The sequence below is a fragment of the Amblyomma maculatum genome, chromosome 2 (assembly GCF_055883805.1).
Source record: "Amblyomma maculatum isolate TAMU_Amacu chromosome 2, ASM5588380v1, whole genome shotgun sequence".
Classification (NCBI taxonomy): Eukaryota; Metazoa; Arthropoda; class Arachnida; order Ixodida; family Ixodidae; genus Amblyomma; species Amblyomma maculatum.
The window spans coordinates 23745403-23767598 of NC_139345.1; the positions used below are offsets into that span (position 1 = coordinate 23745403).

The window sequence follows — 22196 nt, forward strand, 5'->3', positions numbered from 1 at the left end:
ACTCACGTGACTATAAAACTGCAAAATCAGGTTAGTCAGGTGCAGGTGGCACCATCGTTCCGTGCTCTACTCAAAGGAAGTGACCATTTTTTATGCGCGCGTACTCGCACTCGCGGAGGGGAATAACGCGCGCGCGTCCTGTGTGGGGCCGTTGGAGGCAGGTGTGTTCGGCAAACGGAAGATATACGGTCGGTGTTGCTTGCCCTGATCTAGCCGGAGGCGAGATCTGCTAAAAAAGAGACGCGAGGATATAGCTGCATCATATTGAACTGAACATTTAGAACAAAACCCAGCGACAGTCATGGTGACCGTGAAGGATGCCGCCGATCGGGCAGAAGCTCTTATTGCTAGCATGCCCGAAAAAGCGCAGTTTGGTCTCAACTTCATCCAGAGCAAGACCGGCGTCAAACGTGCCTACATCCTTCTTGGTGGGTGACTTCAGTTCGTGCATTTGCTTGCGGCATGCAATGCTTATTTATTTTTCTCGCAGCATGCTTGGCAAGCTTGACTAAATACGCTGTTTTGGTGATGGAACGTAGCGGACGGTTTGAGATGGGCGTATCGGATTCTACCAATTCTTCTGTATTCCAGCGTATGCGAGAAAGGTGCACCCTCGTCGAGAAGTAGCGCTCCTAGCGTGTAGGAAATTTAATTTCATCGTAGCTCGCGATGAGGAAAGAAAGCGCTGGCTACTCTGCAGCGGCTGGCACAATGGGCCGCCGGCGGGTGTGACCTTGCATGCTGCCTGTTGTGGCTTGTGGTGGGCTCCGCTTTGATATCGCATGCGTCGCAGAGCTCGGTCGGTGCCGATGGTGCACACAGCGCGTTGCGCGCTGTACTTACTGCGGGAAGTAAAGAGAAAGAAATAGAAGGATAAAACATGCAGTGCCCAGGTGATAAGTGCTGTAATTGCGTGTAATTTGTCAAGGATGCTCGTCTTCGTGCCAGCTGTCGGTCTGAAGGACCACGTGAAGCGGGCTTCGCTGTGGCTCCGATGACGGCGTGCTAATATTAATATTCTTCGAGTACACACCGTCAAATTTTCGGTCTAGGAAGCGCTGCATTTTTTTTTTGTTAAAAGGCCTAAGGATCTAGTGCTTTTTTTTTTTCTTTCTTGTTGGTTTCCGTTTGATAAATTGCTTGCTTTCCGGCATACCAGGATCTGCGATATTCGTCTCTCTCTCTCTCTCTCTCTCTCTCTCTCTCTCCTCTTCGTGCGTGTGTGTGAGTTCCGTGCGCGTTGCGTACTGCCATTGCAGATTGCGCATCAGCTGCGACAATGTAATCAGTTCTGGGAATTTATACGCGTGGTTTACAAAAATAGCTAAGCGAAGCAGTAAGCATCTGCTTTTGTGTAGGAGAGCTCTCCTGCTTAAAAAACGAACTTGCGTCGAGAGAGAGAGAGAGATATTTTAATGGCAACAGGAGATGTCTGAACTTGCGTCGAGTTGATCTGAGTAATCTAATAGTATTAAAAAAAAAAAAGAGGTAAATTATACTTGTCAATTTTTCATAACTCTACAATAACAACTGATCATCTGTGTAAACTTTGTGATGCTTACTGATTTACTGAAAACATCTCACCTCCACACATCACCTCCACCGACCTTTTCAAAATGGCGCCCGTAGTGCATTTATTAGCGCCTTCACCAACGTTAGCCTTCACTGAATTCACTATTTGTGTAAGCAGGTACCCGACCTCTTACATTTTTATATAAATATACCTGTTCTTACATGCACTAATCAAAATGTAGTAGAATGGAACCCCATTCTGTTCGGAGTTTCAAAGTGATCAAAAGAAGCTTGCAAGTGATGCTTACTAATTGCCGTTTCGTTCCGCTGCATAAATCCGAACCGGCTGAGATCGGACCTCCAAAATGAAGACCACTGATCTAACTTCCGAATCTGTGCTTGTACTGCTTGTGCACTGGAGAGGCAGTTACGCTAAAACCAGTATTTTGAATTTGGCCCTCTTTTTTTTTATATAATCTTTATTGGTAGCGGTTGTTTTTAAAGGCAGTGGTAATAGTTGATAGTAGACAGGTTAGGGCGCTCGGCTCGACCTCTCGACTAATAAGACGTTGAAGCCGTGAGATCCGGATTTGATCATGGCCGCGACGACTTTTCAGTGAAGACGAAACACGTCCTCCGTGTACTGCGCGACGTCAGTGCTCGTTAAAGAAAGCCTGGGCGGTTAACGTTTACAGCGTCGTTAATAGAGTCGCTTTGGGACGTTGCACCCCCAAAATCAACCAACCTAATAATGATCGAGAGTGGATGAGATAGCGTGCATGAAGCGATGCATGCTGGGTAATCTGCCATGATGATGTCGTTGACAGCAGACGACGCAGCAAGTCACTGCCACACTAGCTTCGTCTACGTGGTTGCGTAGTGCGCGCAGACGATGCTGGCGCTACTGGACAGGTCATGGAGGAAGGAAAGCTTAGGAGAGGCCCTGAGGTCATTTTTTTGAAGCCGGCGCGGCCGCGCCGCGACCGCACGCTGCAACGTCTCTCCTCCTCCTTTACCCTTTCTTCGCGACGCTCACGTACCTAGGGCCCTCAACGCTGTTGCTAGTGGCCCGAGTTTTCATAGCAACGCGTCGCCGTTGCTAATGGCCCGACTAGGCTAACCCTAAATTTTGACGTCACTTCCGCCACACTTTCTCCAATGCATTGGAAATGTCAAGTGTGGCAAGGGCCTCTCCTAAGTTGTTTCCTTCCTCCATGGGACAGGCCCGACAGGCCGACTGCGAGTTCTTCACGATTCCAAAAATACGTCTGCAAGAATGCGAGAAGGCAAAGGATTATCGCACGGGTCAACATACGCGAGATCGACTCCAATCCGGGCAAGTTTCAAAAACTACTCGCCAGAGCTAGAAATCATGAATGTCGGCGATGTCGACGGGCGGCCAGGTCCAGACACATAGTGCAGTCAGTCGAACAGCGTCGCAGTCAGTCGAACAGCGTCGACGCGTAGTACATTCCTCAGGAATCTGCCGGCACACGAAAAGCCGCGTGTTTGCTCGGTGGACCGTAGCCACTGTAATTTAGCCTGGCTGTGCTGCCCGCCGTCTGCTGCCAGCGACATCATCATGGTGGATTACCCAGCATGCATTGCTAGTTGCGAGATTGAAATAAATGGGAAAAATCCAAGCAGTTTATTTTATTTTTTTTAAATGTTTTTTCGTTGCTGCCGATGCAGGCAAAGCTTGTTTTATAAGCAGTTTAAAATCTGACTTGCTTTGAGAACTATGTGGCATCTGTGAAAATAAGCAGCAAAGTATTCCTTACGTTACCTAAAAGCTTTGTAGATTTTTTATATCTTTTTAATGCGGATTTGTCAAACTGGCTGTTTCTAGTCTGTGTATGGATTGTATAAATATTGTACCAAAATGTTGGTCAAGTTTGAGTGTAGTGGCACCACCCAGTTAGAGGAAGACAAAGTGCAAAGCATCATTCCTCAGTACCAACATCTCAACAAGATGTCTGAAGATCCTTGGGAACAATTGCAGAGAGAGAGCAACCAGAAAAGCAATGAGCGAACTGGATCTGGAGCGACTGCTCCTGGAGGGCAGCCTAAACAATCCTCGGTCCCACCACAACAGGGAATGCCCATGCCGCAGAGTTACCTCAGTGCACTTGGAACGTCTGGACAGGCAGCAGGGGTCCCGTACATGGCACCCAGTGCTGTACCCACTCAGAGCACGTGGCAACAGCCACCGCCTGCTGAAAATGCCTGGCCAACGAGTGCACATGGCCAGGGCACTGCACTAACCAAGGCAGAGGCTGAAGCACTTACTGCATCCATCACCCTGCGGCTGATTGATGAAAGCCCTCCTCAAGTCAAGCTTATTTTCATGATGTTGGAGCAACATACTGGTGTGCACAGAGCTTATATTGGCATGGGTAGGCTTTCCTCCCCAAGGAGATCCAAGCATATCCTTCTAGTCTGCTGATAATGCATTTTGGCAAGGAAATGGCGCTGAGATGTATGCTACTGCCTCGGATATAATGTCAAGTGGTGATGGAAGACTTGTCAAGCAGTGTGATGGTTATGACTATGCCATCATATTGGTTCCCTGTTTTGTGGTGGTTATAGACTTTCAGTTCACCTCTGTCAGAAATGAGTTGCTGTATTATATTTAGCCATTGGGCTTGTTTAATTTAACTCCTGTTACTTTTCTGAAGGTAGCTTGAGAAAACGTGTGATAGTGTTCTATAACTGTACAGTATTTTGTAGTATCGTGCAGATTCTGACTTCACAGCTTAGTTGTGCTGCACAGAGGGCGAAAATTTAGTTCTAAATATGCATGAAAATTTTATATTTCTTTACTGTTTGATTGTTTGTATGATTATTAGCTGTGATATACAAGAACGTTTTCGTTGACAAGATTCCACACTTTAAGCTTGTTGTGACTTTAGGTCACATTTATATTTGTCTGTTAAGAAGCCTTATTGGTAGCACTGGGATCTACTGTGATGTAAGCGAAGGCTTTAGTGCCATTCTTTGGCTTGGTGCCACTGGAAGGCAGTGGTAACTGAAACTACATATTTGAATCTAATTGTGTAAGCTTAGGCATTACAGTGTTAGGTGCAGCATATTTTTTTTCTGTTTGTATTAGAATTTCTTGAAATAGCCAAATTCAAGGCATTCCCAGTCTGCATTTTGTCTTTTTCCAAGAGGGAGGTGGAAAGTCTCGATGGGGAAGTCTTGCATTACTTTTCCGCAGTGGTTGGCTGTGTCTACATGAGTCATGATTATTAAATACATTGGTTTAAATTGTCACATAAACATTGCTTTTTTTTTTCTGCTTCTTATTGGCTTAATACAACTTTCATTGATTCTTTGTATGTGCATAATTACTACTGTAAATTCCAAGTGTTTATGTATCATTCATTTTACCATATTGATTTATTTGTATCATTAAGCATCTAGGTGACAAAAAGAACAGCGGTGATAACTGGTATTCTGATAGCTTTAGGACTATTCATTACTTGAATTGTCAGTAGTGTAGTTGGTATATCCTAGAACTTTTCTAAAAAAGAACTCGAAGCCTGTTAAGAGATTTTTATCTTTTTTCCGCATTTAATTGACTGTTGATGTGTTGTGGGATCAAGTGGATGAAGCTAGCACAGGCCCGGGTTAACTGAAGCAAAATGGGAGAGGCCTTTGCCCTGTGATGGGTATAGCTAATGATGATGATGATGGTGAGGTTGATGTGTAGCCCCAAAATTGTCTTTGGACACTAACGCATGTTTTTTTGTTCCTGTGCAGGTGTGGCTGGCTTCTTTGCACTTTACATGATCTTTGGCTACTTTGCCCAGCTGCTGTGTAACTTAGTTGGTTTTGCCATCCCTGCTTATGCTTCGTAAGTTTTATACCTCGTTCATTTTGCTAAACAACTGACCTCTCCTGTTTAGGCTAATTGCTTCATTTAACCATGATAAAAAGAAGGTCCGTGCATATTTGTGGTTTCATTGTGGTTTGATCAGGGTGTGCTTGTGTTTAGTTCTTTTGCTGGTCTCCTATTATAGCTATGCTATATACAGGGTTTTTAGAGATCCTTGAAACCCTTAAAGTTGTGGATTTCCAAAACTATATGTTCAGAACCTATATGACTCCTGATTACAAAAGCACTGAGAAGTTCTTGAATTGCTCTTTTGACTAGGCTTAGCAGATTTTGCAAAGTGTCTGACCACATTCTAATGCCAAAAATCTATCGTATCGTACATGGAGGAAAACAAACTAAGGGGGGCACGTTCGGCAATAATCTTGAAGCCTAGCCATAAAAAGTAGAGAGAGTCGATCCCATGACTTGAAATGATATCTGTCATCACAGCACACCTGCATGCGCAGACCAGGAGAAGAGGAAGGAAAGCAAAGCAGTTAGGAGCTTGCCAGTGTAGACACCCATGCCGTGGGGCGTGCCGCCATGCACAGTAATACATACTAACACCAAAGCATTAAGGACAGACTCGAGAGAATGAATAATGTTGGGCAACAAATTCATGAGCATTTGTTTTGTGAAGGCTGGTTGCGTGACACCACGCTATCTACAGCATTTTTTTTTTCTCTCCATGATCATATCACATTGGTGGTAGTTGTATTAGGGTGTTTCGATGCGAAGCAGCAGGTGCATTGAGGCACCCTAAGTTTTTCTTGTGGTCAAAGCGGCCTTTGGTATGATTCTAGAACTTGAGCCATGAAAGCCCTGGTCTGCCCTATGCTGTTCTGTCCTCTATTTCCCTCTTACGATGGGGCAACTGCCTCTTACGGCAGCCACTTGCAGTGCGCCGCATGTTCATGAGTCGTCGCCATTTATCCCACACATAGCGACAGTCACATCTTCTAGGCTCTTCTGTTGTTATGTTGGTGGCACCAGAATATACTGTTTCAGTTTCCTCTCTACATAATTAGTATTGTCATTAGATGTACGGCTGGGAAATAATATTTAAAATAGCAGGTACTTAATATGGGGGATGTTTGGCTGTGGTGATGGCGTGGTGATCTAATTCACCAGCCAGCAAAGCTAATCTATGCATGTAGGTGAGAGTTCGAATGCTCCTCACAGCCGTGATGTATGCTGCTTTTCGATAAGGGCGAAAATCAAGGTGCTGTGTACTGTATGATGTCACTGCCATGTGGTCAAAATTCCGAGTCCTCCACTACACCATCTTTCCTAGCCTTTGGGGCATTAAACCCTATAAAACCAAACCAAAGCACTTTATTTAATGTGTTTTGAATTCAATTAGTGACATCACATGGCCACGTGACATCATCACAATCTCGACCTGTAAACAAATTTTATGGCTAACCATGCAGAGTTTTTTTCATATTGCAACCTGTAATTGCACTACAAAAAACGCAATAGATTCAGCAGCAACTAAAAAGAGAAGGCTTTGAAGTTAGTGCTGAAAATAAATGTTTAGGTTGGTTCAGGTAATTTTCAGTTTGCAGGTAATTTTCAGTTTGGCATAGCTTGTGGACTGCAATAGTAGGCCAACAGCACTGGATATTTGGCTTTGGGGCTATATTTTGTTGTTGCCAATGAAGCTGACACACATCAGTAGTGTTCTGGTATGCAGCTGCTGCTTTTGTAATACCGGCATGATGTCGCTGCTTTCCAGCTGACAGAGCATGAAAGCAGGCTAGAACATTTGGGCAGGAAGGCATGGTGCACAGCTGCTTACTTCTGACAGTCAGAAGAGCTCTCATTTCAGCTTGGAAATAAAAATCTGCAAACGAGAGGACATACGCTACAGTTGCTGTTGTCAGCCACAATTTCTATTTTTTTTTCTTTTTTTTAGGGCATAGGTCTCCAACTCGTCTTGCCACATAGGCTGAAATTACAAACTTATGTATTCTACTAGTCATTAGGGAGAAAAGCAAGAGGAGCGGAATGGGCAGGGGTCGGTGCAACCATCTTGATGACTATGAACACTTCAGCTACCTTAGAACACGTTGAAAGTGAACCAATGTCTCACATTCTGGATGTTGGGTGAACGTAGGAGATTACTACCCTAAATTTTCACACATAGCATGGTCCCTTTAGCGAATAACAAGTAATACCCCTGTCATGCTGGAAGATTTAATATCATTTAAATGGAATGATAGTCGGTTTCTTATGATGCCACACAGTAATAGTGTTAATTTTGAATGATGGCTATGGTAATCTGTTAAAGTTATTGCAATTTAGAGGCATCAGTGAGCGTAAAAGTGTTTGAAATCACTGTGTAGCATTTTTAACCAGATGAGAACTTTCCTGTGCGATATTATAGGTCTAAAATATTATTTCTGGTCATGCTGCAGCACTTTACTATCAATGTTCAAGCCATTATAAAGTCATCTACAAATCCGATAAACGTAAGCAGTATGGCTGACACAACAAAGTGCGGCAGATATATAGCATAGACAGGCACAGAAATTTCCACGGCTCGGAGTTGACATCCAGAAAATGAAATGCTAAATTACAGCTTTAAATACTTCAGAGATAGATGCACGTGGAGAACTAGCCAGAAAGAAACAGGGAACATAAACTGATCGAGGGCAGGGCTGTGACCTAGAATAATAGCTTTCCATGACAGCCCATAGTACGAACCGTTTCATATGAAATATGAAAAAAGTTAATATGAAATTAACTTATTTTTGGCAAAACTCAAGAATTGGGGCTTTTAACTTTGATGGCGGCACATTATTTTTTCACGTTGCTTGTTTCCGCTGTGTATCTGGAGTCCAGAGTATACATTTGGTTCAAGATTGAATGCAAGTCAGTTTGGAAAACTTATTTAATGGTAAGTATAATTTGAACCAAATGACATTAAATGATCTCATATAGCAGCCCATTAATGACATTCAATGCTAAAGCCATTTGATTCAAATTACATTAAATTTGATACTACGACAAGGGTATAATGCAGGTAAGCAGCCAGGTGGTGTCAGAGCATAAACAGGAGTAAAAAGAATAAAAAAAAAAACAGGAATAAAAAATTACCAAAGTAAACAGGATTAAAAAAACTTATTGACAAGTAATTTACGTGATTGACATGGAATGGCATTTGGGAGCATTGGCTGACATTTTTAGAGCCTACGGAAGGACTGCTTCTATGCCTAGGTTGTGTGAAGTGGCTCTGAATGGTCGTGATTTTACTGGTCCTAAAATGTCACTGTGGCAGAGACCTATTCCTGTCAATTTCAACTGCAAGTTGCTGGACAGCTATTGAGACTGGCCATTTTTTGAAGGTATTACTGGTCATAATCAAAGCACATTGTTGACAAATAGACATGTTGACTTCCAGAGAATGACATGTTTCAATCTTATTTTTTTCAAGCATGCGGGCTATTGAGTCCACATCAAAAGAGGACGACACAAAGTGGCTCACATACTGGGTGGTCTTCGCATGCTTCTCAGTGGTGGACTTCTTTGCAGACAACATCTTGCGCTACTTCCCATTCTACTGGCTGGTGAAGGCAAGTGTGGAAAGTTCATTTTGGAACAGAGTCTTCCAAAGGCTCTGTAGACCAAGAAACTCAACACTGTGACTTTGCCACTGTATGCTATATAGTAAACTCTGGCTAATTGTGCAAGCGTACACAATAAATCGGCAGCTTAAAGTGCTTGCTACTGAAATTGTTGTAACTATGGCTGCATAGGGAACCTTTCTCAATAGTTAACTGCTGCTATTGTGCCTGTTAATATATTTTGTTGGAGGGATACTTTGTAAGTGAATGCTGGTGGGCAGTCAGGGCATGCCTTGTATGTGGTCTAGTTAGTAGACACCTCAGCAGGGATGGAGGGATCTGTCCACTTTATGAGGAGGTGTGGTTGCTTCTTATCTTGTTAAGTGCTACTATTGGAAGTGTTTGGACAGCTCCTTCATGCTTTGGTACCAATGTGCGGATACTCACCATAATGAGCTTCGCATGCCTAGCCATATAGTGGAGCACTTATGGCATTCCCTACGTTCTAAATTTGTGTGAGGTGCTTATATCCGCGAAGCGTCACTTTTTTTCCGCCCCTCGGAGCACACATCCCCTGAGGAGCTTAGTATATCGGATCGTGAGGCTGGCAGGGCTGCTAAACGTCAGTGTCACCAACTAATGGTGGAATAAAATCGCCTAGCTTATATAACTTGCCGAGAAAACGAATTTGCAAAGCGATGACAGTTAAAGCAAGCTAAGAGAGAGAGAGAAAGTTCAAAACAACGAAAAGCAGGACTCTCAACTAATCAGGGATACACTTGTGAGTGAATGCGCATGAAACGCGCCACAGAAGCCGTCTCTTAAACCACTGCCCAAGCAACTGATGTTGCCGATAAATGTCTTACGTGCTTACGTGCTACACCACTTGCCTAGGGGAAACAGCATCGGCCACCGTACAGTACAAGCCACTTTACAGACAATTCGTTTGGCTACCTGTGTCAAGTGTGCAACTGGCTATGGCATTTGAACAACTTGAGTTCATCATGAAGAGCTATCCCTTGGTGTTCGTTTTTTACAAGTTGAGCCGCTGCAATTTAACTTTAATTTCTGCTGTTGACATGGATTAATATTATAATTTTTTTGTTGGTGAGATTATTTAACTTAATACAAAGCAGACAAAACAACATGTGACTGGTGGGACCCAAACCCACCAACCACCACCTCCAAATTTTGCATCCGGTGCTCTACAAAAGTGTAGAGAAAAGAAAGCTTTCTGGCAGTCTCATGTGAAAATGAATTGAATAGATTGTCATGACTTGTCAAATTTGAGCCAGGTCAACTCTATAAAATTTAAGCCAGATCATCTCATTGTGACATGTGCTTCTTATGGTCCAGTAGGTGTATAAAAAGTAGGATAATTTTTATTTCGAACGAAGAGGACTCGTAAATATTTGGTACTGGTGCTAAAAGGGACCCAAATTGAAAAGTCATTGAGGCTGATCTCTTACAATACTTACTGAGGCAGTGATAAGTATTCACAGAACGGTTTCTTCTGTGGGTGAAAAATTAGCTGCAAAGCTGTGTTTCAGTACTTACATTCGAGTAACCTTTTAACTTATAGCACTTTTTTCAGCCTCTGTAAAAGACAGATGCTGACTTGTTGGCCGAAACAGGAACATACACGAAACATGCATGCGTGAATACTGTGTCATTATATGGAGAAGTTAGTGCGCATCTAGCAGACTTTACACTGTTAGATGGGCCGTACTGATTTTTCACGATACGAAACTTCCTTTGTTCAAGAACCTTATTGTTGCTGTAGCTACTATTAGCACACCCTTTTTTTGCCTTTTCCTTTGCTCATTTCATGTGCTTTTGAAGTGAGCAGCAATAACATGGTGCCAGAATATATTTGGATTTGGAAACACGTTTGGAATGGCCACGATAGTCTAATGTATACTGGATATCATTTTTGAATAGCTTAAACTGACCTCACAGTGACCAGGTACATGGTGCTTGTCGGCAGCTACACGTAAACGAAGGCCACATAATTGTCCAGAATTGGTGAGCAGTTGTGAGGCCTGCAGTATTTTGATGATCACTGTTCCCAAGTTTTTTATGCTATGAGTAATGATCAGTGATGTCTGGAAGACCAGACCAGTCTAAAATAGGCTTCTGAACGGGTAGTCATCCACAGATGCTACTTTATACATGGAAAGGCGTATTGTGAGAATGTATTTTAACATATGGTTTTTTTTTTTGTCGTTTCAGATCATTTTCCTTGTGTACTGCTTTGCTCCCATCCAACCTAATGGATCGACACACATCTACAACAAGTTCATCCGTCCTGTCTTCCTGCGCAATGAGACCACTGTCAACAAGCTGGCTTCAGATGCTGGTGCTGGCATTCGAAGTGCCCTGCGTGAGCATCTTTATTTGCTTTGTTGTAATCTAATTGCTTTTACTATAATGATGATGATATTGGCCCAACCTGTTTCAGACATGTTTAAAAATGAGGTAATCAAGCATTTAGCATTTCTAAAATGTTTTTATTAGAGTTGTCGAAATTGGATTTGCGCACGTGTCATTACAAGACTAGCAGTGCAGAAAAGCACGCATGATAAATACAGGCCATGAAACCTTTGTCACTCATGAAACCTTTGTCACTAAGCTATAGTGGCCTAACATGGAATATATATATATATATATATATATTTTTTAGAGTTAATGCAATAGGGTGGGTGGGTGGGGGGAGGGGGGGTCTAAATCCAGTAAGTGACTTTTATAGTGTGCAGTGTAAAGGCCTGAAAAGAAATTTTGAGTCAGCGAGGTTGTGAACAAGTTGTCCTGTAGCAGTGTAAAGTTAAATTTCAAATGAACCTGGAAATTGAAATGCAGTCTGTGTGCTGCACAATAAAATATTTAAAAATGTGAACTGAATGCAGTGTGGTGAAGAGAAAATTGATCCTGGTTTGGCTTTATGGAATTCAACATCCCAAAGCAACTTTGGAAGCCCTTCAGTTAATTTTGAATGCCTGGAGTTTTTTTTACATGGGCTGACGTCATAGCACATGGATGCATGGTATTTGGCCTCTGTAGAAACTGAACCCAGGTCCTCAAGCTCAGTAGGTGAGTGCCCCGACCACTGAGCCACTGTGGCAGGACAAAATTGTTTCTTCTCTAAAGCAGGGCTCAGTGGATGAGTTTTCTTCTGACCCAACGCTCCACTCGTGCACCGAAGCAAACAACCCTAAACATTCTCGATGAGCATATACAAGTGAGAAAGATGAAGCTGCATGTGGACCGGTGAGAAAGACAGAAGTGCCATTCTGTGCTCTCACTATGAGTCTGCTGTGTGAGAAGCAGCCATCATAGCTGCGATTAGTCCACAGTGGTGCACGAAATAAAGAGCTTTGTGCGGAGAAAATGAACTTCAGTTCCATGGTATTGGCGGTCTGGAGGAAGATCAACAACAGTGACACACGCGGTAGTTCAATGGGAAGTTTTACCCAAGAACTGAGTAGGGACCTAAGAAACGACGCTGGAACTTGTTTCAAAAACCGGGAGAGCATAATGGTATTCAAAGTAACACCAAAGTAACACCTCATTGCCAGGGCAGTATGAACCAAAGTGGTGAATCACGTCATAGTGACCCTTGCAGCTTTCCCAATTGGCTTCAGTGTTAAGGCAAGCAAGGTTGTGACATCGGGCTACTTGGGAAACAAACTAGTCAGAAACAGATGGTGAGGAGCTCACAGGCATAAAGGAGGAGACATAAAGAAGGGCGGTGGGATGACGGCCGTGTACATAAAGAGCATATGAGATAGCATGCGATAGAACAGCTCAGTCAAACAGTTGGTTTGTGGGTGGTAGCTGCAAGTCATCTTGTGAACTGTGAAAGAGGTCTGAAGAACTGCTGCCACAGCCGCCTATAGGAATGTCTTGCCGTGGTCATTGAGGGGTACTTGAGGGGCCCCATGGCCCATTACAAGGACTTGCAAAAAGGTCTCAGCATAGCGTGCTAGATGGTTGGCGGTGGTGACAGTGCAGCGGGGAAGCATTCGAGCAGAAGAAGGGGCCTGTATAAGTTGATGCCGATGACTGCGAACGGAGTGGCGCAACAATAGATGGAAAAACTTTATTTTCGTCAGAGAGCATGTGTGGACGATTCCGTGTTAGATGGCCATCAACCCATGGCTGACGGCGACCTGGGTGGCCCATCCACGGCCCTGGTCTGGACGACCGGGTCTGAGCTGGCCAACACGGCCTCCCACTGCTCGAGGGAAGGATCACGCATAATATCCGCCGGTGGCGATGCTATGCTGCAGCTCCATAATATGTGGTCATAGGTTGCCAATTCCTGACACCATTTGCACTCCGGCTGAATGTCCAGGTAGATTTTGCTCAACACGTATAGGTTGAAGAAACATCTAGTCTGCAATCGTCGCCAGACGCATTCCTGCACCTTCACCAATTGCTTGTCCGGGGGTGGGTAAATTCTCCGCTCAAGTTTGAAATGATTAGTAATGTCGTGAAAGGATACCAGCCCATTTCTCGTGGACCTTCCCGGAACGTCCGGCTCACCTACTCGGCTGACGAAACCTCGAGCATTCATGTGAGCCGTCTCATTCCCAGCGTTCGCAGAGTGTGCAGGTACCCAGACAATTTCCGCCTCCATAGTCCCTCGCCCCGTGGCCCGATTCAGCAATCGCGCCGCTGTGACAGATATTCTGCCCCTCGCCAAATTTCGGATGCCTGTTTTTGAAGATAGGTCAGCAGTACTACCAGTAATAGCTAGTGCTATCGCCGCTTCCTCTGCAGTTTCTGGGGAGCGGGTTTTGACTGATACGGAGGCGATCAAGCGTCCCCGCCCGTCCACCACCACAATTGCAAATGCGTTCTTGTCATTATACTCGGCGACATCTACATAGACTGCCCCGTTGTAATTCCCGTACTTAGCATGTAAAGCTTTGGCTCTTGCCTTCCTGTGGTCCTCGTGATGTATTGGATGCATCTTCTTGGGCAAAGGTTTTATGTACAAGCCCTTGTGCATTTCCTGCCTTATCTGAATTTTCGTGTCACCAGCTGGAACGTCAACTACAATGCCTATCCTTTTCAATATGTCCCTTCCTGCTTTTGTTTTTGAAAGCCTACCGAGCTGCATCACCAAGTGCGCCTCCCGTAGTTCTTCTAGGGTGTTGTGCACCCCTAATCCCAGCAGCCTTTCGATAGACGCATTGTGAGGCAACCCAAGGGCCGCTTTATACGCCTGAATCCCAGCAGCCTTTCGATAGACGCATTGTGAGGCAACCCAAGGGCCGCTTTATATGCCTGCCTAATCATAGCCTCCACCTTGCCTTTTTCCATCGCGTCCAACTTCAAATAAGGCGTCGCATACACTATTCTACTGAGCACAAACGCCTGCACCAGCTTACACAAGTCCTTTTCCTAACACCTCTCTTACGATTGGCGATTCTCCTGATTAGCCTCACAGTAGCATTGACCATATTTTTAAGCCTTTCCAAGGACTCTCTATTCTTCCTGTTAGTGTGCAGATATATACCCAGGATCCTGATCGTTTGGACCTCAGAGACCGGTACCCTCCCCACTTTGATCTCTAAAGACGGTGGCGGCACGTAGTGCCTCGGCATGTATCCCTCTTGGTTTGTCCCTCAGCGCAAAAAGTTCGGACTTGGGCTGAGAGCACGAGAGTCCTGCTTCTCCTGCTAGCTCCTCCACAATATCCACCGCGTGCTGTAGAGTTTCTTCCAATTGTGCGTCACCGTCTCTTGTTACCCAAAGAGTAATGTCATCCGCATAAAATGTATGTTTAAGTCCCGATATCTCTTGCAGCCTGGGTGGTATCTTGATCAAGGCAAGATTAAATAGGAACGGCGATAATACCGACCCCTGCGGTGTCCCCCTGCGCCCCAATGGGAAGGGATCCGATTTCATTTCTCTGACTAGAATCTCCGCAGTCCTACCCTCCAGAAACGATCTGATGTACCGGAAGGTTCTACCCCCCGGTCTTATGTCCGATAGATTCCTCAATATTGCCTCATGGGTAACATGTCAAAGGCCTTAGTTAGGTCGAGCCCCAAGATAGCCTTGGTGCCCGTGCCGTACCCAGGATCAACCACGTCTTTTTTTAGCTGTATCATGACGTCTTGCATTGATAAATTAGCCCTGAAGCCAATCATTGTTTCAGGTATCAACTCCTTGTCCTCTACATAACCCTTGAAGCCTGTTCAGCACCACATGCTCCATCAATTTGGCTAAACACGACGTTAGCGAGATGGGACGCAGATTCTCAATGCAGAGCTTCTTCCCTGCTTTAGGAATAAATGTAATACTAGCATGCTTCCACTCTGGCGGAATCTCCCCGGCCACCCAATATTTGTTCATCAAATTCGTGACTGCCCCCAATGATTTGAAATCCAGGTTCCTCGGCATTTTATTAGTAACCCCGTCCGGACCCGCTGCTGACGTGGTACGAAGTTGACCCATTGCAAACTCCACCTCCGCCACCGTAAAGTCTGCATCTAATTCAAGGTTTTCCTCTTCCGAGTAATCCGGCAAGCAACCGCCCGCCTCTGCGTTTATGTAACGACTTCGGAGTTCATGTATAAACTCCCCAGTCGTGCCTTGATATCGATGCACTAACCTAGCCACTTGCCCCTTCTGCGCAGATTTGGTTGCTGCCGGGTCTAAAAGGTGCCTCAACAACTGCCATGTTTTTTTTGCATCCGAATTGCCCATTCATCCAGTCACAAATCTGCCTCACTGTTTGCACTGCAACTCTAATGTGTACGTTTTGATTTCTCGTTCTAACTTGGCCATCTTTCTACGGAGGACACCATTATGCCTTTGTTTCCTCCACCTCCGAAGTAGACTCCCATGTGCTTCCCACATGTGTAACAATCTAGAGTCAGCCGTAGAGCCCTCCTCCTCCGTTGGAACCTCTTCTGTGGTACTCTTCACGGCCTGCTTGAGCGCCTCAACTCAGGCTCCTAAGTCCTCGATTTCCCCGTTCACTGTGTCATTCCTGACTTTCCGAAATCGGTCCCAGTCCGTCACTCGAGTTCCTTTCACCTTGTCTTTGTGCTTAGCAGCACTAAATATCGTGGAAAGGATATAGTGATCACTTCCCAGTGGCTGTCCCGTGTTTACCCACTTTGCACCCCTGATACCATTCACAAATGTGAGGTCTGGAGAGGTGTCTATGCTCACGCTGTTGCCTATCCTCGTATGATCTAGCGGGTTGTTCAAGATCGTCCATCGCAGGTCCTGGGCAACCTGCCAAAGTTTATTTCCCTTCGGGCTGGCTCGGATGTAGCCCCACTCCGGATGAGGCGCATTGAAATCCCCCACCACGATGAGTTGAGACCTAGCCACTAGCCGTTGCGCCTTTATCAGGAGGTCTGGCAAGTCCACCCCCTTATCTTTTGGAGAAGAGTATACATTAAGAGCAAAGAGACTCTTATCGCCCTTTCTTTTGGGCAAAATCTCCAGCAGGACGTAGTCCTCCCTGCTGCTATCTATGGTATGCTGAATCACTGTGGTGTTGCGATGGACTAGCACGGCCGTGAAAACGCTCGATACGCCCCCTCGATCAATCTCTGGTGGTGTAAATGTCTTAAATCCCGGTAATTTAACCGAGCCGCTAGCCTCCTGCAAAGCTATAATGTCCGGCTTACTATCTAGATTTTGTATGTGCAACTGCAGGTTCCCCCGCTTGCGACAGAAGCCCCTGCAGTTCCACTGCCAAACCTCAACTTGCTGGCGAGGGGCCATGGTGAGGCACTAGGTTCACTAACATCGACTCTTGGCCGACTACGGGAGGCAATCTAGCCTGTAGCATAGCGTTTAGGTGTTTAAACATACCCATTACTTGGGTCTGGAAACCCCGCAAGTCATCGGTGAAGGCGTCAAGACGCTCCTCAATCTTGCCTAGTCTGGCTTCGATCCCGTCGACCCGACCTTTCAACCTATCCTGTCTTTCTTCCAGTTTTCCTACTCTCTCTGCAAGGGTAAGCATGTCCCTCCTAAGACTTTAACTACTGGCTGCGGCGTGTCCGCCGCCGAAGTTTCTGCTACTCTCTTTGCATGAGCTCCCTCATCTGCCGGTGGCGGCCTTTTGACCGTCCCTCGATTCTCCACTTCCATAGCTGGTTATCGTCCACGCTATAAGCGTTCGCCTGCGCCGCTTTCTGTGGGGCGTCCATGCTAAAAGCATTCGCCTGCACCGCTTTCTGTGGGGCCTGGGCCAGCGGCGTCTGTACCCTTTCTACTCTGCCGGTTTTAAGCGCGCGTTTCATCTCTGCCATCCTAGCTTCCATCTTTTTGATAGTTTCGGCTTGCTGCAACACATGCCTTTGTAGCTCCTTCTCTCGAGCAGTCTCATTTTGGGAGCCCGCGTTGGGCCAGCTCACCTTTTTCCTCGTGCCACTTGGACTTCTTCCCATGACTGGAACCTTGCCCTCCTCCTTTGCCAGGCTCGGGTCCGGGCAGTGATGGGAAGGAAGTTGACCGGTCCCTTCTCTTGCTATCGCCTCTCGCACCACTAGATGACCGCTTCCTGGGCCTCGAACGCCGCTCTTCCTTGCCAGTTTGGCTTTTGTCCTCGTTGCTGTGCTGCAGACCTGTCGGCTGCTGGCGGGCTAGGCGAAACTTGCAGTTGCGGCTTTCCGTGCTGTGCGCCCCGTGGCACACGATGCAGTCCGGCGTGCAGGTCAGCGACTCTCCGTCCAATGGTGCAGGATGTTCCTTCCCGCAACGGCAACACAGATTAGTCTGCGGACGATAGCAAACGTCTGCCCGATGTCCCACTCGTCTGCAGTTATAGCAGGTCTCGACTAACTCTCTATACGGGATCACAGCGTACAGACAGTTCCAATAAATAACTTGCCGGGGAACGCACTTCCCCCCGAATGTGATCTGAATCGCCTTGGACTTGCCCGAAGGTCTGGCATCCAAAATTTTCATGTCTTCGTTCTTCTTCAAGAATCCTGCGCGAACTTCTGCCAGTGGGCATCCGTTGTACGCATTGTAAATTACCCCGCGCACAGAGTTCTTCGGCGCCGCCACGTACACCGAAACCTCAAGGTCACAACCGCCCAGCTTGAGCATCTTTACATTCGCATATGCCCCACTACAATTCATACACGCTGTGCTCACCGTCGTGTTGTTTGTCTCATTGACCCGCTCCAGGTCTTCTTCCACTGCAGTCGCGTTCGTCAGCTCCGCTGCCGCTCTCAAGGCACATCTGAGCTCCCTCGGCGTCACTATACTCGAAGTCCCGATTCTTGGGCCGGCACACAACCTTGAAATCCTTGGCTGGCATCTTCAGAAACGGTCCCTGTTTCTTCCACACTGGCGCTTTCCCCTGCTTGACTTGGGCTGCTCCGTGCGTCTGGCGCCCGTCGCTGCCCGCCTGTTTCTCGGTAGGCCTACTCTCGGAGTGATCCCCGTACACAGACTTCTTGAATCGATCTTGCGCCTTCAAAACCCAGGTTCATTCTCCCACCTCGAACTCTTCGGGCATTATAGATTCTCCCTCAACGGAATACTCTATTGCCTTCAGCCTCGCAAAGGCCCATAACCACAAGTCACAGCCCCGGAGCCCGGTGCCGCAGGCGTCGGCTCGGCCTAATGATTAGGTCTGATTTTGCCGCACCATGGTCGAGTACAAATCGTGAAAAAATCCCTGAAAGGGGGGAACACTTGCCAAAATATGGTGTCCACAGGTACAGGGCAACTGCCTGCAGACGATCTCACAAAAAGCAAGTCCAAGGCACAGCGCGTTCCGCCGAAAATCGGTCTCAAGGCGGGAGCTCAAGCGGAACACGTCCGCACAGCGTCCGCTCAAACGCCAATCCGTAGCGCAACAAGGAAGAGGCTGTAGCAGGCCAGGGGAAGTTGAAGTTGGCCATTGGTGGCGCTGTGACAGCAGACAAGATGCAATGCAGTTTGCCACCCTTGTGGAGAGGCCTGGCCAGAAGAAACGGCTTTTTATGTGGTGATCGGCTTTGTGAAAGCTTAAGTGACCAGCTAAGAGCCATTGTGGAGGGCCACCAGCATATAGGTGCGAAGCGCTCCTGGAACCATTGGAACCCAAAGGGTGCCTTCAGAGCAATAAACCTAATAGGAAAGCACACCGTTGTCGAATCTGAACTGCTTATGTTGAATGCATATCCTAGCATTAGGAGGGTCAGAAGCATTGGTGAGGTGGTCAAATAGGCATTGACAGTATGTACTGTAGAACTCTGCTATAATAACTTGGATATAGTAAAAACTCAAATATAGTAAAGTGAAACTAAAGTCCCAGTTCATCTTCCATAGACTGTACATTTTTGCCCCTTTTATATTAACATTTTTGGTAAAAATTTGTTATAGTAAAGTGCGTCCAGCCGCAGCACTGAGGTTTCTTTTGCTGCTCGAAGTGACGGCTGGAATGGCTAATGCTATCATAGCAAGAAGTGTAAGTTTTGGGTAAGCGCTTCTTTGCTTCTCCAGAACTGCGCTATCTCAAACTCCGAGCAGATCATTGATTCACTTACCACATGCCTTTCAGAGCACCGGCAAAGTGCTTCCACTGCAGTGTCTGGGCTGAGAAACGAGAGTCAACTCAAGTGCTGCGGATGCTTTTACTAAGTGCTATGTCTCGCTTTCACCAAGGCTGTGTGTGCAAGCCACAACAGAGACATACGATGGCGTGGCATGAATCTCAAAAAGGCTACCTAAACATCTACTCTGTTGTTACTGAAGTGGGAAGCTTGACAGCCAACAAAGGGCCGTTCTGTTTGGTTACTGACATCTAGCCAAGATCCATTCACAGCGAGGGTGCTTGGAGGACATGGGGATTGGTGTTGGGAGAGAACTTGGGACACTTGTGCACTGAGAGAGGATGCAGGAAAACACTTCCTGCTATGCATTCAAGATGCCTTGCGCGTAACGGCCATATTTGCACTTTCGCAAAAATTGTGTGTGCTCGGGATTGATGACTCCTGTCCAGCCTGCTCTAAAACATATATGCCCTGCCCGAGTATTGTAGTTACCATGCGCTGCAATAGGAAAGTAAAGGCCACAGGTTTTGTGGGAGTGGACATGTGGGCATTTTATTTTGCAGCAGAAGGACGTGGCTCAATAAAAGAATTCCTAAATGGCTGTTCTTTCATATTGCCGCGAAACCTTCAAAACAGTATTTGTTGTTTTTTAACAGCCGCCGGCATACAGGCTTATCACTCTGATTCTGGACCGCGTATCAGTTCCGTAATCTTTGTTTGTTACTGCTCGATGTCGCGAGTCACACCTTTATCAGTTTTGTTGTAGCGCAAGACGCACCGAGATCTGTTTCGAAGGTTCCGGCTACTCGGGTGTCTTTCCACAATGTTCCAGCCCGTGCTGGTAGCTGTTTGCGACGTTATCTAGATTGTTCTGTGCAGCCTTTAAATTGAGCGTTGCCGAGTGTGACGAGCATTCGTTGTTCGACGATCGATGAGCACGTTTGTTTCTATCGCCGCCGCCGAGTTGCTTAGTTCTTTTGCGGGCGCAGGTCAGCCCAAATAAACAGTTTCTTTAGTGCAATCATCGACCCTTCAATTGTGTCGTCGACCTCGTCACCACTACGTGACAATATGCTAAATTTTATTTGCATGGAAATGAAATATTTTTCTACCTAAACAGTGTATTCAGGCATCAAGAATGATAATTTATTTTGAAAGCCTATAATATTAGGGATTAATTTTTACAGGCTTGCATAAACTTTTGTACAATATGTCATAGGTGACTCAAAAAACATCAAAATGCAGCAACTTATCTAGTAAACACCTGAAGGATTATGAAGATAATTAAATGTATATTAAGAGGTTCACATACACTTGAAATTGAAAAAAAAAAAAATAAAAAATTCATGTTACTAGTGGCAAAATGTGGTAATGGCACAGAACTGGCAGATGATGAGCTGCCATGCTCACTGTTGTGCAAAATGTTATATACTGCATTCACTACATAGCATAAAAATCATTTATGGCACAGAACTGGCAGATGATGAGCTGCCATGCTCACTGTTGTGCAAAATGTTATATACTGCATTCACTACATAGCATAAAAATCATTTGCGACATGAAGGATCTGAAATTCACTTGAAGTAAAGAAATCGCTGCTAAGGGCATACACCTTCAGGAAAAACTGGGAGCTCTTTTTGTACATAATAGTGTATACTATAAGCATGTTAAAAAGTTAGAGCACATGACTCTCTATTTTGTGATGCTTGCACGGATTAATGTTCTTGTAGTGTCTTTCTTTTTTTATAATGTTCTTTATATTCTTATGTGGTAAGAATAACATATCAGTATAGTTTTTGCCTCATTCTTCTGTTTTTTTTTTTTCTTTTTTTCTTTTTTTTTTTTTTATAGCCTGTACTGTTTTGCATTACACTGCATCCTCTTTATCTTTACAGAGAAAGCTGCTTCTTCTGCTTCCAAGAACGAGTAAATCGCTGCTGCAAACAGCCGTGTCCTTTGTCCTCATGCAAGGTAGACACCGCATTGGGGCTTGCAGTGGCCTGCCAGCCTCTGGTGACAGGTGGTACTACAGAATCGTCACCGCTAATGTACACTCGGGCATCACATTTTATTAAAAGTGTGCTTCGCCTAACCACTCATATTTCTGATGCACATGGATGAAGTAGCATTGAAGAGGCAATAAATGCGTGCATGCCAGGGGCACCAGTCTTCTAAGTGTTGTTATGGAACATTGAATTGTTAGGCTTCCAACCCTGCATAATGTACTATCGGGGACAAAAGTTTTGGACCGATGTGTACAGTCGATTTGGGTTATACAAATAAGCCATTAGAAATTCATTTTTAAAATTGTTTGGGTTTGTCAAACTTGCTTTGTGGAACGTTCAACATTCTACACAAGCTCCACCACTCCCCTTGCTGCTGCTGGAGCAGGCGCACTTATAAATTCATGCATTTTAAAAATAGAAGTCTCATTTTTCTCGGTAGTTTTACTCGTTAGCGAGCGCCAGCAGATTAACATTCAATGAGCTGTCCCCCATGGCTCTAGTGCTTTTTGAGACTCATTTCAGTGATGAACTTCTTGATGTGATTTTAGTGGAAACAAACCCAACAAATCAAGGAAGTCGGACAACAGAGAGACAAGTTGTTTCGTAAGATGGTATTTTTTTTTTTAGATTTCAGCTGCTCCAGGTGGCCAGCAGTTGAAGTTCTGTGGCCTCTAGTGCTCTTGCAAAGGCCGGGGTCGACGTC

General features: G+C 45.5%; 2 protein-coding genes across 2 annotated transcripts; both read left to right on the forward strand.

Moving 5' to 3' along the window:
- The first annotated feature begins 65 nt into the window (after positions 1-65).
- Positions 66-21650, forward strand: LOC146198138 (receptor expression-enhancing protein 5-like). Its single transcript, XM_084593470.1, has 5 exons — positions 66-428; positions 5278-5371; positions 8832-8970; positions 11194-11344; positions 21383-21650. The coding sequence occupies exons 1-5, from the start codon at positions 302-304 to the stop codon at positions 21415-21417; spliced, it is 546 nt and encodes a 181-aa protein (XP_084449596.1). The 5' UTR covers positions 66-301; the 3' UTR covers positions 21418-21650.
- LOC146198139 (uncharacterized) lies at positions 2425-4948 on the forward strand. The gene has a single exon (XM_084593469.1). It carries the CDS (start codon positions 3395-3397, stop codon positions 3956-3958), a length of 564 nt encoding a protein of 187 aa, XP_084449595.1. The 5' UTR covers positions 2425-3394; the 3' UTR covers positions 3959-4948.
- Positions 21651-22196: the final 546 nt, after the last annotated feature.

What these genes read in the sequence shown, in the direction of transcription:
- LOC146198138 (XM_084593470.1), top strand. Translation starts at nt 302, where the DNA reads ATGGTGACCGTGAAGGATGCCGCCGATCGGGCAGAAGCTCTTATTGCT. An exon ending in GCCATCCCTGCTTATGCTTC is followed by an intron (nt 5,372 to 8,831) that starts GTAAGTTTTATA and finishes ATTTTTTTCAAG; the next exon opens with CATGCGGGCTATTGAGTCCA. An exon ending in CATTCTACTGGCTGGTGAAG is followed by an intron (nt 8,971 to 11,193) that starts GCAAGTGTGGAA and finishes TTGTCGTTTCAG; the next exon opens with ATCATTTTCCTTGTGTACTG.
- LOC146198139 (XM_084593469.1), top strand. Translation starts at nt 3,395, where the DNA reads ATGTTGGTCAAGTTTGAGTGTAGTGGCACCACCCAGTTAGAGGAAGAC.